The sequence below is a fragment of the Diuraphis noxia genome, unplaced genomic scaffold (genome assembly GCF_037042655.1).
Source record: "Diuraphis noxia isolate RWA-SAM2 unplaced genomic scaffold, SU_Dnox_SAM2 contig0004, whole genome shotgun sequence".
In the NCBI taxonomy this organism is placed as follows: domain Eukaryota; kingdom Metazoa; phylum Arthropoda; class Insecta; order Hemiptera; family Aphididae; genus Diuraphis; species Diuraphis noxia.
In genome coordinates this window covers 33,361,833-33,378,985 of record NW_028301714.1, presented here as the reverse complement: position 1 = coordinate 33,378,985, position 17,153 = coordinate 33,361,833, and the positions used below count along the sequence as shown (strand labels likewise).

General features: G+C 23.7%; 1 protein-coding gene across 7 annotated transcripts in view; it reads left to right on the top strand.

Moving 5' to 3' along the window:
• The window catches only part of Pde8 (phosphodiesterase 8), a 75,660-nt gene that overhangs the window by 7,337 nt on the left and 51,170 nt on the right, over positions 1-17,153 (top strand). For 3 of the 7 annotated variants that reach the window (XM_089225781.1, XM_089225780.1, XM_089225779.1), the window contains exon 2: positions 10,037-10,246. The exons of 2 other annotated variants lie outside the window; for them this stretch is intronic. In XM_089225781.1, coding sequence (XP_089081907.1) covers positions 10,144-10,246 — 103 coding nt within the window. In that variant the 5' untranslated portion in view covers positions 10,037-10,143. Of the gene's footprint in view, positions 1-10,036; positions 10,247-12,692; positions 12,782-17,153 lie in introns of those variants that run through there. 2 more of the 7 variants (XM_089225785.1, XM_089225783.1) reach the window with 1 other exon arrangement.

Genomic DNA, 17,153 nt, shown 5'->3' with positions numbered 1-17,153 from the left:
TCGTCGTGATTTAAAATATTTAAAATATTTTACAGTGTAATTGCTAATACAGTGAAAACTGTCTAAAGCAGACCCTGAATAAAACGGAAAACTATCCAATACGAAATTTTTCTATGGTTAGGTTATGGCATGTTCCTATAGTTTTATATAGACGCTCATCCTCAATAAAACGGAACCTTCATAACGCGGAAACGGAACGATTTTTTAAGTCCTATGCAAGTAAAAACCTTACATAAACCGGAAAAATGACACGCACGTGTGTACTATAAACCAAAAATAAGGTATAAAATATAGATATTCGAATGCACAATGTACATCGTTAAATAGTGATAATAATGTTAATGAGTTTTTGATGATTGATACAAATTTGGTATCGGAGAGCCAAGAAATACATTCAAAAAATGATTGTAAAAATAATTCATCTGGCGACGGAGAAGAAAACGTAATGTATGAAGAAGTTCACAACGATTAATACATATTAAGAAACATTAATTGAAATAAAAAATCTACATAGGTTTACTATTGATCAACAAGATGATAATCTTCTTCAATTGATTTCATCGATTAAACAATACTCAGAACTCAGAAGAAAAAATAGCTGTAACCGTTACAAAACAAAAAACTCTACATCATTTTTGGAAATGCTAAATGCACGTCATATTTAATTGTCTTGAATGAATTATAAAACCGATATTTTAGTTAAATTTTAATAAATTATATTATTTAAAACAATAAATTGAAAAATATTCTTTGATATTTCTTACCATTTATTTGAATTGAATAATCCGGAATTTGTTCGTTTTATTAAATGAAGCGGAAAACTGCTTAAAGCGGAATGTTTTGTTGGTCCCATGCGATTCCGCTTTAGACAGTTTTCACTGTATAAAAATGTAGTGAAAATTTCATGTACCTACGCATATTTTTAATTATCAACCAACAACCGTTCGTGTTATGAATAATTTAATGTACTTCATATTGAATAAAATATTATTTTATTCAACATTAAAATTCTAAATACTAGAGTGAATATTTTAATGTATATAATTATAATTATCGTAATGCTTAGAATTCTGACGTGGTTATATACTTATTATATACTTATATATAGTATATACTTAAAAACCATATTTAAAAATTTTTAAATGTATTATGTAATCGAAAGAGTTTTTTAGAGGAAAAAAATTATAAATTACTTATATTATATATTCTCAGTTATACTTATTACTCAAATAATAATTATAGTTCTGTATTAATATTTATGTAAATATTGCAATGTCTCTGCGCGTGTGTATGACGTGTGTTATGTTTGTTTTTATGTATTTAAAATTTAGTTCAAGTGCTCACTTTATGACTATTAAATAACGATCTAGGCCGTATGATATTGATAAATAAATTGATTAATACAAATTTAAGCCAATTTCAACGATTATTAATTTGTCAGAAAGAAAGAAATTTAAATTTAAATATGAAATTGTTTTATGGGTTATACTGGTCCAGGGGTGGCTCCAGAAACGTGGTTGAGGGGGGAAGTTATAATTTTGACAAAACATTATAACAAAAAAAAAATTTACAATTTTTACAACACAAAGTCAAGTTATCTATTTTTAGAATTGAAAAAAATATCGATTATGTGATCAATTTAATCTAGAACATCCCCTTTGTTGTACACACTAATGAAGCATACCTAATGCTGATACTTAGCAGGTCATAGACCATATTGTATTTTATATTATAAAATATTAAAATAGAATATAGTTTATTTTATAGGTATACCTCTATTTGAGTGTCGTATGCATTTTTTTTTAACAATATATTTTTTGTTATAAATACGGGCTTTGGGACATGGCCCCTAGGGCCCCTTTCTGGAGCTGCCCCTGGATTAGTTGTTAACATTAATCTCAAATATATTAAGTCAATAATATACATGTTATTCTGACTGGATATTTACCTATTTAACAATTGTGAAATAAATCTCAACTTTTATACTTAAAAATCTAATTTGTATACAAAATAATATTAAAAATAAATAATTGCTCATAAACTGATAGGTATATAATGCTTGACAAGATATAAATATTTACTGCAGACTACCGAGTGATTTACCAAGCATTTTATATTATAAATATTCAATGTCAAATGAAACTGTTTTTTTTATCAAGCAGTCATAATACACCATATTTATTTTCCCGCGAGTATCAGAAATAATAGTAAACCGAAACTTGAAAGAGAAAAACTGAAATAGAAAAAAGAACTGAGAAACTATTGAAATTTATGGTACTAAACCTTGAATAGCGAATTCTATTTTCGTTTTCTTATAGAATGCTTTTTTCTGACACAAAATAATTATTTTAGAAAATATGAATATACAGATTTATATTTATTTACATATATTTAGCCATGATAACTTTTTACATGAGTATAATTATTGTGAAATACATGTCAATTAAAACATCTTATACATTTCGTTTTTACATATTATAAATAATTAAAGACCCTATTTGCTCCATTTTTTAAAATTATTTATTAAATGTACAGTATTTGCACATTAGGCATAATTCTAAAACTTTGGTATAGGTAACTCATATATTTTTCCCTTGTTTAATTGTATTAAACGAACAACTTACCAACTAAATCAAATAGTAACCATGATTTTTATTAAATTCATACAAAATATTTTTTTTTTAAATAAGGATACACATTAATATTTAATAATTAGTTTAGATAAAATCATTTCTAGTATTAAAAAACCGATGCAATGTAATAACGAATTTCTCCTCTGTTCTTCTTAATATTAAGACCATTTTTAAAATTGTTTTATACATTGTATATTTTTAAATCCTATTATACCTATTTCAATTTTATCATATTGAGTAAGACTCTCCATAGTGGTTAATTAATTGGTTTCTATAAGTTTAATTATTTATTGTTAAATATATACAGGGTGTCCCACAGAGATCTGACATTCTGATAAATGAAATAACTTTTGTTATAATCAATATTTTTAAAAAATGTCTTTTAAATATAATTCATAGACACTTGCGCTACATTTTTAAAATACATTTTTTATTTTTTAATACTGAAAATAAAAAACTTAAAAATTGATACATTTTTTTTCTCTAAATATTCAATATAGCCAATTTGTAAATTTGATTTTCAGAAAAATTTATATGGTAAAAACACTTATTTAAGTCAAAGGCTGATTTTTAAAAATTGTTTTAAATATCAATATTTTCGTTAGGTTAATTATAGTAATTTATAGTTTATACATCACATATTCACATATTATTAAAATAAATACAATAAAAAAATAATTAGATTTTAACATGCACTTATTTAAAAATGTTCTTATAAAATATTTTTAAAAAACTTTATTATTATTTGAAATTACAAGGTTTCTAACATAAACTAGATCGTAATTTACTTAACGAAAATATTGATATTTAAAAAAATTGTAAAAAATCAGATTTACAAATTGGCTATATTGAATATTTCTAAAAAAAAATTTATCAATTTTCAAGTTTTTTATTTTCAGTATTAAAAAATAAAAAATGTATTCTAAAAATGTAGCGAAAGTGTCTATGAATTATATTTAAAAGAAATTTTTTTAAAATATTGATTAGAACAAAAGTTATTTCATTTGTCAGAATGTCAGATCTCTGTGGGACACCTGTATATATATATATATATATATATATATTTAAACGATTTATACAGAGATATATTTTACGACTCTATCAATCAAAATCACCAATCTTATTTTTAAAAACTATTGTCACTAGATAATGTGCACTTTGAAAATGTCAAGAAATGAAAGTGTGTTATTGATAATCTATAAAGTTAATTATTTTTTATATAATAATGTATAATGCAATAGTACGGTGTATTGTTTCTCAAAAATGATACACTAAAGTTTACATTCATAATAAATAATGTAAATTGCTTATTTTGGAATAAAATGTGAGTTCGTTTTTTTCACACTCGTAATTAAAACAACTGCAAAAATGTGTTCATTCTTTAGTGTTCAAATAATGCTTTCAATTAAATTAATCTTTACCGACATATTTTTAATATATCATGTTATAATATTATCCATACAAATAGTCGAAAAATGACGATAATAAATATTAATAAGATGTATTATAACTTAAGTCTATTTTAAAGTCTAAATGTACCTTTAAAAAATTTCAACATCGGTACATAATTTAATTTGGGTACGTGGAAAATGTAAGTATAAAATTATCTCTACACTATATAAATATATACCTATATATAATGGTCTCACCTCTGACCACAACTTTTAATTATAATTTATAAACATCTAAAATATTGTTTAGTACCTAGTTGTTTTTTTTATTATTTAATCGTCTAGATTAAAAAAAAATCAAGCAATTAGTTATGCATGGGAAAAATATCGATATATTTCTCTGTGAGGTAGTATTATGTTTGTTGATTATATGTGGTGGCCCATGGTCACTATCATAAATTACAATTTATTTCTTATCTTTTTAGAACATATTTTTGATCATTGTTTTATTATTGATTTTAGTACACTTAAATTAATTTTGTGAGGTTTCTAAAATATTTATCATATAAATACGTAATATAAAAATAAACATGTTAACTCCAGTGTCCCATCTGCCTTGGCTTATTTTCAAAAAATAAAGTAATTATGAATAAAACCGCAATGATGTATGCTATTGCAATTGATTACGGTAAGAATAAAGATTAATAAAATCTTTTCCATATGCTAATGAATAAAAAAATATATTTTGAAGAATTGTTATAAAATATTGTTGATACATCTTAAAAAGTTAGTGCCTAAATTTACATACATTATCCAAGATTAATACATGTATATATATATATATATGCCAACATTCTTGCTAATTCATGCATAAAATAATAGTAACTATTAAAAATGATAAAATCTTTTTTTTGTATAGTAAGTACAACTTGTACTGTACAAGTATTCACTAGATGGAAGTGTTAAATTGGAATTCAATGAAAGTTAATAAATCATTACATAATATTATAATATACAAAAAAAAAAAAAACGATTTATTCGAAAACTCAAACTCAAATATAACATATATAGACTCCAAAGCGAATGCTCAATATTCTTTGCTGAAGCAATAGCAATCTTTAAATAAACATATCGGAACGCACTAATTTTTCAATCTTCAGCGACTCCTTAAGTGCCATAAACAGTATTAAAAACAAATCAAACCCAAGTGACATAACAATACTCATTCACAACAAACTAGATGAAGCTAAAACCAACAAAAGACAAGTGAAACTTATTTGGATCGCAGGGCACATCGGCATTATAGGCAATGAAACCGTGAATAAATACGTCAAAATTGCTGCCTCAGACACAAACACAAACACACTAGACTTCCTTCCATACGATGACTTCAAAAACTCCACAAAAACCAACATTAAAAAAAATTTCCAAATCCTATGGATATGGGAAATCTAAACCACTAAATTAAACCAGATAAAGAGCACAATATTCAGATGGGAAGATCCTAACTTAAATCGAAAGATGAAACAACTATAAATCGCCTAAGAATCCGAGTTATATATAAAGATCAATAAAAAAAAAAAACGATTCTGCACCGGAACAATCATTATGTGCTTATTTTTAAAGATATTTTATTATACAGCTTAATATTTATAATATTTATATTGCTATTATAGTAATTGATTATTCTATTAGTAATAAATTAGATTGATCTAATTTTTACCAAAAACAAATTGAATTTATAATTATATTAATAGGTGTTATTAATGATGTACTGTAGACCAGTGTAAGTAAGTTTGTTTAAAAATGAATATAAAGTTTTTGAAAATTTAATTATGTCAAAGAAATAATAATATACTTAGAGACAAAAAGTTTGTTTCAAGTTCTTATAAATAATATTTTTTAAAGTACAAAAGTAATAACAATTAAATAAATAACATTTACATAATATTTCATGGACATTAAAACTTGAAATTCCTTTAAAAAAAATCATTATTTAGATTTTTTAAGTGTTTGTTAGACGAATTTATGAGAAATCTTGTATTGCATCTACAAACTTTAGATGAGAAAACTAAAAGCTATTTGTATATTCCCTACAAAGTTAGGGATTTTTTAACTGTCGTAATTTTGATGAATTTTGTAAAAATTTGAACTTAAAACGTCTATATAATATATTGTACAGGAAATTGAAGTTGATAGAATAGTTATAGGAATAAATTTAATATTAATTACTTTAGCATTATTCAGTTTAAATGATATGTTCTACATATTATGCATATATTTTTTACTTTAAACTAAATTGAATGGTGAATAATTATGCTTATATGAGTATAAAAGTTAATGTTTTTGAACTGGATATCTATAAATTATGATTAATGATTATATTGTATAACTACCTAAAAATGCTTAGCAATGGATATTATTTAATACATTTTGACTACAGCCTTACTTTTGTTGAATCTTGATTGAAAATTGAAAAACAAATAATTATTACAGTTGTTGTCGGTTGACAATTATATAGAATATTATCGATAACATTAAATATTCAACGTATTCGTTCATTGATACTTGATTGAATAGTTAGGTTAACAATTTTCTTATATTTTGTCACCGTTTTGTATGAAATAAATAAAGAAAAGACGTTGTAACATTATAACTATATACCTCATTAGCTCAATTGTAAACAAAAACATAAACATAATTCGATTGCTAATTTTTACTTACATAATATATTTAATAAAACAATGTTATTTAAAAATTTTACATTTTTTAGTTGATAATATATGCGTCATAATACATAGTTTTTAACTTATGCAAATAAATACAATCTTAGCATAATATATTGTATAGTTCTTATGTGATAAATATTAATAATATAACGTTAATGTTCAATCTTGATCTTTACAGTTTACGTTACCTATATCTTAATAATTTAATATATAGTTAGACTAAATCACGTAATATATACAATATAAAATTATAATATAATGGTATATTCATCATAATAATATGGTAGCTATCATCATTGTTAATAATAACTGTCGTTATGAAATACTTGTGCACGTAATATCACGTACTTATTTAATAATGTATTCAGCGCATGTTTAAATTTAAAATACTTCCCTTAATATGATAGTGATAATCGTGTTTTACTAGTAATGTCTATATCAATGGATCTGACTTTAATAGTTATACATATATTATATAGGTACACCATAGACATCTATTAGATATACTGTGATAACATAAATGAAGAACATAATAAATAAACATACACTTCAGTCGGGAAACACATATAGGTTATAACCTAATATAATATATGAACATTATGTTCGAAATTAGTCAAAATATAAGGCACCTCACTGTTTATGTAGTGTTCTAATACTTATGTATAAAAAGTTCATTTTTAATAAATATAAAATATATGAATATGATTAATATTATTTTCCTGTTCATGTTCATCATAAACGAATACTGGAAAAAATGTGAACACAAAAATAAAAGTATCTACAATAAACTCATTACTCAACTATTTAGTATTTACTGCCCATATATTTTAATATATAAAGTATTTAAGAGTTTCATAACTATAAATATAATGAAATGAAAACAATATATCAGTTAATTGTTTGATAAATATATTCTGTTTGTGTACATAAGGTTAATTTAATCAACAATAAATATTGTCCTGTAGTTAAATTCTATTTTTAAATTCATACATTTGAATGTAAAACATACATGTTTATATTATATTTGTAACAATTGGAACTTACTATGTTAAATGTAATTGTTTATTAAATCGTATTAATAAGTCAATTAAGTTGCATTAATTTTAGAATTCAAGAAAAGCTGTGTGATCACTATTATGCCTAAAAAGCGTGTTTTAAAAGTTTGAAATAGGTAACCCCTCTTAAATTAAATTAGACACAAATGTTCCAAGAGTATTTTTTGAGATTCCTCGTCCATACAGTTTTATAAAAAATTCACGAAAATATATCGAGAAACCGCTACCTTATGGGAAATTCAGCGAGTGTACTAAGTTCAATTTCTACTGGAAAGGATCCTAGGGATTAAATTTAAAAAAAATGTATTAAATTGTTTCCTGTACCTATATCAATTGAGTCGGTGGAAATAATATGATTTGAAGCACTAAAAAACCAAAAGTATGCACAAACAACCTACTTATGCGCTCAAAAGTAAACAAATATGCACCAACTATTTCTAAATTTTTTTTTTTTTTATTTGCATTTTATTAAAAAATAATTATAGCAAAGCGATTAAAAAATTTCTAAATATACAAAATAGTCTTAGTAAAATAAATTCACAATTATGACTTGAACGGCATCAATCGATAATATACATAAAATGTTAAACATGTGAGTACGCCAGGTATACTATACGTCTATACATCTATAGTCTATACCCATTATGAAAATTTAAGTTTTTGAATTAAATATCATATTGAAAAATATTTAATATTATAAAAGTGTATATTAATCATAAAATTAAATTTTCTATTTAGAATAGCAATGTCATTTGAATCAAATTTGTATTTAAGTTATTTCAGAATTTAGAAGACAATAAAATTAAATAGGTTTGAATCAGTAATTACAAGCTAATTAGATACAATAAAATAGGTGATAACCTCACTATAGGTCATGGTCTTTAGTATCTTGGTTTTAAAGTGGTATTCATACGATTAGGATTTACTACTTTTTTATGTGTATAGTGTACCTACTTACACGGAGTCATGGAAAAGTTATAGGTAGTTGTTATGTTACAACTTACAACATGTCTTTTCACAATAGTATTTGCCGATTTTATGAAGTCAAGATAAATGGTTTCAGTAATCGGAAGTCCTTGCTATCATTCATCTTTTGATTTGTCATGTTGAATAAAAAATAAATATCTATACACTATTATGATTGTACTATGTTCTATATTTAAATATTATGTAAAAGTTCGTTTAAATTTTTTTTCATGATTTTTTCCCACCTATATTTTTACTCAATAATAATTTATAATTTAATAAAATAATAATAAAACATTCAATTTTTTTATGATCTTCACTTTTTAGTCTAAATTTGCTTTATTATTTTTTCAACCAAAATATAGAGTTTATAAATACATAATTTTAATTTTAAAATAAGTTTTTAACTTAACCTACCAATTAGTTTTTTTTCTAAGTATCTGTTAAATTTTCAAAGTTGATGGAAATGCCTACATTTTCTTAAAGATAAATATAATTTATAACATATAATAACGGTTGTAATAACGATTTTTTAAATTTTTGGCTCAAGTTTATGTTATAAAAAATTTTATAGATATTTCGGTGTTTTCTTAATCAAATGCTTGGTATAGGTACTGGGAATGAATTGTTGATGATTTTATGTAATTTGGCTCATTAATGACAATTGATCACTATGCATTTGATTGCAAAATTTTATTTGTATGCAAAAATAGATTTCGCATCTGAAAGAAAATCTTCACAGCATGTTGGTACCAATTCTTTGTTGATAAGTTATGAGAGACCTGGACGAGTTATTCATATTTTTGCTTAGGTAGGTACTTCCTTATAATAATGATACTTTAATATCAGAATGGTATTTCTAATTTTTATGTTGAGTTTTACATTTCTGAACTTATTTTAAATAAATAGTCATGTTATTTTTTTTTGAAAAGTAGTTTGAAAATAATTTGCTTTGCTTTTAGGTATATTAAGGGTCTCTGGTGTTGTTGTTAAGTTTATTTTTGTTGAAAAATAGTTTCCAACTACCTATTCCACTACTTTGTATTTAAAAAAATAATTGTAGATTTCTAATAAACAATAACTCGTGTAACAGAAACATTAAATGATTCGTAACTTTACTGGAATAATTAATTTCAAACACTTAATCTATTAAATAAACGATCTACATAATTAAATATGCATACTTCTCACTAACTGTATGTATTAATTAAATCACTACAGATAGTTTCAATCATACTTTATCATGATGATTTTATTTATAGCTATGTCTGTCGTTAGCCGAGTGGAGAATTTTGAAGATTAGTTAAACATGTCATCCTGATGGTGATCAAAATAATGGCTGGTAAATGAGAGAGCGAATGGGGTGCTCATGGGTTGCGCGTCTAGTAGCAAAGACGTCTTCAAGTATCGTCATAACGCGATTAAAAAAAATAATACTGTTACATTGGACCGACTTTTACATGATCAAACAGGTATTTATTACTATTACTTCTATAAATATATGGAATATATCTTACCTATATGGTTATATACCTACATTAAACGTTTATACTTAACATCTTAAAAATCTAAATTCAAACTTCAGCTGTTTTATACGTATCATATTATATGTTTAATGTGCAGGAAATACACAGAAACACATTAGTATTTTAATATAGGTAGGTATTATATGGTAAAAAAGATAATTTAACTTAAACAATACTATTGTCTTGGTTTGAAACTTTATATCTACACTTAAAACCATCTATATTGGCTAAGCATTGCTTATATTGTTCTAAAGAAATAAATAATTTTACAATAAAAATTACTTACGTTTTAAATTGAATATTAGTAATTTGTACAGAATATTAAAAATTAAAAATATTCCAATGTGTAATTTATTATTTACTTATTAAAAATTAATGTAAGTTAAATCCAATAGCTACTAAATACTGCCAATAGTTCTTAAAAGTCAAAACGTTTTAATAATGAATAAAGTATTATAAATACATTATAAACTTTTAAACATTTCATTATGTTTTTTTCTTAAAAGTCTATAAATATAATTAATAATATGTGAATAAATATTAACCAATATAAATAACATTAATTTTATCTTTTATAATTAATTAATTTTTGCAATTTCTTTTTTTTATTCAAAGATTCACTTTTCAAAAAATGTTAATTTTATAGGTAGGTAGTTTAATTTTAAATATTTTCACACCTAGCTTTATGTTCAACTTACAAAGATTACTTTTTCTATCATATTTATTTATATTTAAAAACAACAATTTTAAGACTAAAAATGCCTAAAGACAGGTTGAATTATTCATAGATTTAACGTACTCGATATGTAAATTTTGTCTTTATTGTAGGGTAGTTGTAATTTAATAATGTTATTAACAAGTAATTCAAATTTATTATTCATGATTTATAGCTATTTTTTTTCATTTCAATATATGTATATTTATTTTTAAGTATTTATATTTTATTTTATGATTACATTTCTTAATTTAAAAATTAATAATATATAATTAACAAAACAAATTTATTTTGAAATTTAACAAAATAAAGACAAATCATTAGTGTTTTTTACAATAATTTAATGAATATTATTTGTTCCTTATTTACTGTATTTATTCCCTCACTCCCCCCCCCCCATATTGTACATAGAAAGAAAATTGCATTTAATATTATTAATATATAGGTACATATTACCTGATATTAATTTTATTGTGCATATAATTTGCATATTGCATACTACACAAACCTAAAAGCTTCATAGTTACTGTAGCAAAATAAATATTTAACATAATCAATTTTCATAAAATGTTTAATTCAAAAACATATATTACACATATATGATGTAAGATGATATTATACAAATTGAAAATATTAAAAACATAAATACGTGAAATTGCGTAGATATCTATAGCTAATAGCTATACTATAATGAATAATCTAAATGCTGCTTGTTATAAAAATTAAAAGTGATATTTTTTAAATTCCATGCAAGGATAGAAATGTGTAAAGTCAATAAACTCATGATAAAAAGGAATATTCCTAATTTTTCATATGAATTTAAATTTATGGAATTTTAATCTTTAATCCAGAGGTACTCAATTACGGCCAATTATTTATCAACAGGGCCGTAAAGTGTTAAATAAAAATTGAAAAATTGAAGAAAAAACAATTAACATTATTTATACAATAGATTTAATGTATATCAAATTTAAATAGTACCGATATTTCTTCTTTTCCAATTGCTTATTAATTATCACCAATCCAAATATATATTGATAAACAGACATGAAAGATGAAAATATAATTGCAGCATTGTATCGTAGTTACGTTGTTTAATAACTTAAAATTAAAATAACATTATCATATTTACCATTTTATACAAATTTTAATTTAAAATTATCCATCAGTCATCAGTTAACAACAATATCAATTTAATCGTGTTAATAAATGTAATAAAAAAATAAATACAATTTAGAATTTTTTTTTTGGTCTTTGTTATATAAAAAAGTTGATTCCCATCAGACTGCTAGATTAGCCAGGTATATGTTTTGACTAAAAACAGATATTTATGTAATTTTTGAATACGTAATATAGAAAGATGACAATTTTTGCAAATTAATGTGATACGATTATTCTTATTAAATTTAAGCGTTATTCTGAATTAGTTGGAATTAAATTAAAACTTCAATTTTCCAATTTGAACTGCTTATAAGACAATTTTAGTTAAGTGTGAAACGACATTCAAATAATAAAATAGCAACAAAAATATGTAAGTTCTTTAATATTACCTAGAGCAGCGGTTCTCAACCTGTGGTACGTGAAGAAAATCTACCTTTATAAAAAATTAATTTATTAACAAAATTCTATACATATAACATAAACGTATACATTATTAATAAGCGAAAAAATTTTTAGGTGGTACGTAAAAAAATTCAAATTGTGTAGGTGGTACGTGACTATAAAAAGGTTGAGAACCGCTGACCTAGAGGTTCGGGAAGTATAAGGTAAGAGAGTTATTATGTTTTTTCAATCTAATACCATGTGTAGAAGATGTGTGAACCTTAAGTCTAATTAGCGCTTCGTTGGCGATCAGTGAGACAGTGCAGTATTGTCTACACATGGAATGTGTTTGTGGATTATCTCGTGGTTAAGCCTTTAAACATACTAGGCAGGGGGACATACGATAATCCACATGATGAATTAGTTCATAGACAAGATATGACTATAGTAATATACCAACATACATATGTATACATACATACATACATATGTATAGTTGTATGTAGTATGTGCATTCGTATTATTTATAAATAAAGTAAATTTACAGCATATAGGATGATCCATTTAACATGTAATACCTCAATTATAAAGATTATAGGAAATACTCGTAATATTTTTTGAACACTTAAAATATTTAATTAATTTTTTCATGTTATTAAAAACGACTTTTAATTGTGAAATAAAAGATCATAGGATGTTTTTTTTTTAAATTGTAGAATAGAATTTATTTTTATTTGATTTAAAAACATTTGAAATCGTACACATTTGTTTGTTATCCCTATTTTTTTAAAGTTCATATTGGAACTTAATATTGATATAAAAGTTATGAGACTTACTATTTTAAAAATGATTTGGACATTTTATACAATCGAATGTATTAAATCGAATGCACCATCCTGTATGTATAATATAAATATATAATGTAGTTTGTTGTGACGCAATTAAGGCACTGAAATGACCTTGGACTGAGTAAATCACATTGACCGACTGAACGGTTAAAGAGAGAAAGATAAAAATTAATACGTATATGTAGTTTATAAAGCAGTTGCCACAACAGGTAACTACGAAATCGAGGAGTGTTAAAAGGATCTAGGTCGTGAAGTTTTAATCATTTCAGTAGTCCCTGGAACTCCACTTATCCAGGAATACTCGATATATTTCAAAAATCAGAATTGTTAAATATATTTTTTTTATTAAATAAAAGCATAGAAGTACCACTAATTAGTGACTAATTTTTTTAAACAAACGTGTTCATTTATCTAAAATTACATATACTAAAATGCAATATATATATTATAAACTAATATATTTTATTTGGAAGTATATTATAGATTGTAGATTTAATAATAAAATAGTAAAATAAATTTTTATCGGATATACTATAGTTATGCGTTTATGATTTATAAAAACAACATTTTATGGTGTTCATTTTAAGCTTTTTATGATTTAATAAAAATAAGAAATGTACTTATGTCTTTTTATATTATATTTATGATGCAGAAATGATAATATTAAATGTGTTATAAATATACATTAATTATTTATATGCATAAGTAAAAGACTTATTATTTATTAAATTGACGGTAATAACACAAAAAATATGTATATAAATTAAAGGTAATTAAAGGTAACATTTTAAACAACAAATACTTCCTACTTCATTTATGATGTAATATATATTATTAAATATTGAGTTATGCTTATTTAAAAAATATACCAACAGTTTACTTCATTTTAATTCTTCTGCTGTAAAAAAATGGTTATAATTTAGTATTTATATTTTATACATATTTTCCTAAGATGAATAGCTCGCAATCATAATATTTATTGCGGCCTTTAAACTCTCATTCTAAAGTAACACAGATAAGTAACTGAAAAATAGATAGTCCTATTATATTTTAACAAAACAACACTATTCTTGTTAATTATCAGTTAAAAAAAGAATTAATGTAAAAGAGAAAAATATATATTACTTTTCTATCGATAAATATGAGATGCTGTGAAATGAAACAACTTATAAATTATTTATTATTATTTAATTTCTTGTCATGACCATTTGTTAACATTTAAAAAAATATATTATACTTATTTTGTAAATACTTGAATTATTAAATGCTTGTTTTAAACTTTTTGTCCTGTTTTATATTTTATGAGTTATTATAACATGAACATTATACATATTGCAAATGATAATTGACAAATAACTTTTATTGTAATATTTAACATTAAAAAAATGTTTCATCTTTTTTAATTATCTATTAATTTTGTTCCTAGGTATCACTATAGATTTATAATAAATTTTGTTATTGTTTTTGTGAATTTTTCTGAAAGGTTACGCGACTTTTTGTTATTCCTTGTCTCTTGAAAAAAAAATGAATAGGTATTTATTTATTAATAGATTTTGTTTTATTCGGTCGTTGGTTAATTGAAAAATATGTCTAAATATTATTATTAATAAGTAATATTGTTATAACTTATAACATTGGTCATTATTGTAAACGAAAGTTTTTAACTTGATAAGATAGTAATATAATATTATTGATAGATCTTATACGACTTAAGTAGGAATCGAGAAGATTCGAGAGAGAGGGATTTATTGCAAACACATTATTGGGGAAAACAAAATGAATAATTTGGGTCTTATAAAATTATTTTAGCTCCGTCTTAACTAATTAATATTCATAATGGTCGATGTGCTTAAAACTATGAGTATAAAATCACTTTATACGGTCATGCGAATATGGATGATAGGTACATATTATAAGTCTTATTTAAATCTAAAAATGATTTGTTAATTTAATATTTTAAAATATTATTATAAAATTCTTGTATTTGAAGATCAAAATAATATTTAAGCTTAACATTTCAACAACTTGCTAATTCAAATTTCGTAATACAAAAGGTATGACTCACAACAATAATATAAATTGATTTTATACAAAATATCTATAGCCCTACTTATACGTACTATACGTAATCAAATTAATATATCACTGAAGTTATATTTTACTTCTTAAATAATATATTGTTACAATAAATTTATTTATTTATTTTTTTTTTTTTTGATCATTTACAACTTCAGCAACAAAGGCCATTAGTTATTTTATTTTTTACATTACGTTTGGTTACATGTTTAGATTTGATTATAAATATTGGTTTGCTTGAGGAAGTTAATTAAATCTGCGTTGAGGTGGTGATTGGCTAATAAATTTATTGTTTTATACTACAATTATATAATTCTAAATATTAATTATACTGAATACAATAATTTAACCTTGGAGGTAGCGCTGTTTACGAATTGCGTCCTGTATAAAAAGGTATACTACTAATTGTGTCCTGCAGGATTTTTTTTTTTTGAGCACATCTGAAAATTGTGTCTCCATTACCTTTGATATCTAAAATGTTTAAAGGTGAAATTACTAATTATTATTATAAATTATTTTAATATTTTTGTATTTTCGATTTAATAAAAATGATCACGTTAAAGCTTTGATAATTTTATTGTAAGTTACGTCATGTAGACGATCAAAATTATGTTGTAGTGCGGTTTAAACTGTTCCCAACTCTACTCGTATAATGTTTAATACAAAACGAATTGCTTCCCACAGCATAAATTCCTTCCAAATTGCGTCCCGGGTATTTTTGAAAGTAATACTAGTTGCGTCCCAATTAAGTACCTAATTAATATAAATTACATACCCTTATCATTTTTAAGAAATCACAGTTTTATGATTTCTATATTATTAAATTTGTTCTTCTTTTTACTTAGAACATTGTTATTAAAATATTATTATTCTGCGTGAAGATTTAAACTGAATATAGTAGTCTTTTTTTTAGAGGGGTGTGTCACCCGTGGCTTATATTGACCCCATAAGTAATGTGCACCAATTGTGCTATTTATTTGCGGGCGTTACTAGAAAGTAATATTTAATAGGAGGTAATTAAAAATTAAGCACAATAATGCTGGGCTTATATTATACGTCCTAAGTAGATTGCATTTTCCTTTCAAGAATAAAATACTTATTATGTCTAAGTAAAAATTATGATTATATCTTCGATTAAAGTTATATTTCTTTAGTTTATTACTTTGATGTAATTTTAGAATTTACTCTTCAAAAAATAATCCGTAAAAGTATTTTACAAGACCCGTAGTACTATAATATGAATTAGTCATTAGACTTTCGCTACACACATTATTGTACACCAACTGAAGAATATAGGTTTACGTTAAATTATTATGAAATGTAAATGTATTTATAGCGTGTAGCTGATTTGGACAAGATATAAGTCACATTAGTGCTTATGATTAAAGTTTGAATTATGTTTTGTAGTAGGTTGGACTTAAAAACATACCTTGATATGATTTATTAATAGTTTTCGTCCTATATAACGACATTTTTTTATATGCTAGTAGGTTTTTTATTATGAATAGTAATATAATAAAATATGTAGATTTGCAAAAAGTAGGTAAAGTAACCTTTCATAATAAAGTCTAATTGCTCTAAATGAAGTATACAGGATGATTTTTAAAGCATGCTCATCCTATTCTTATGCTTAAATTATACTTGTGCAGAAATTCTGATTTTCTGAAATTTT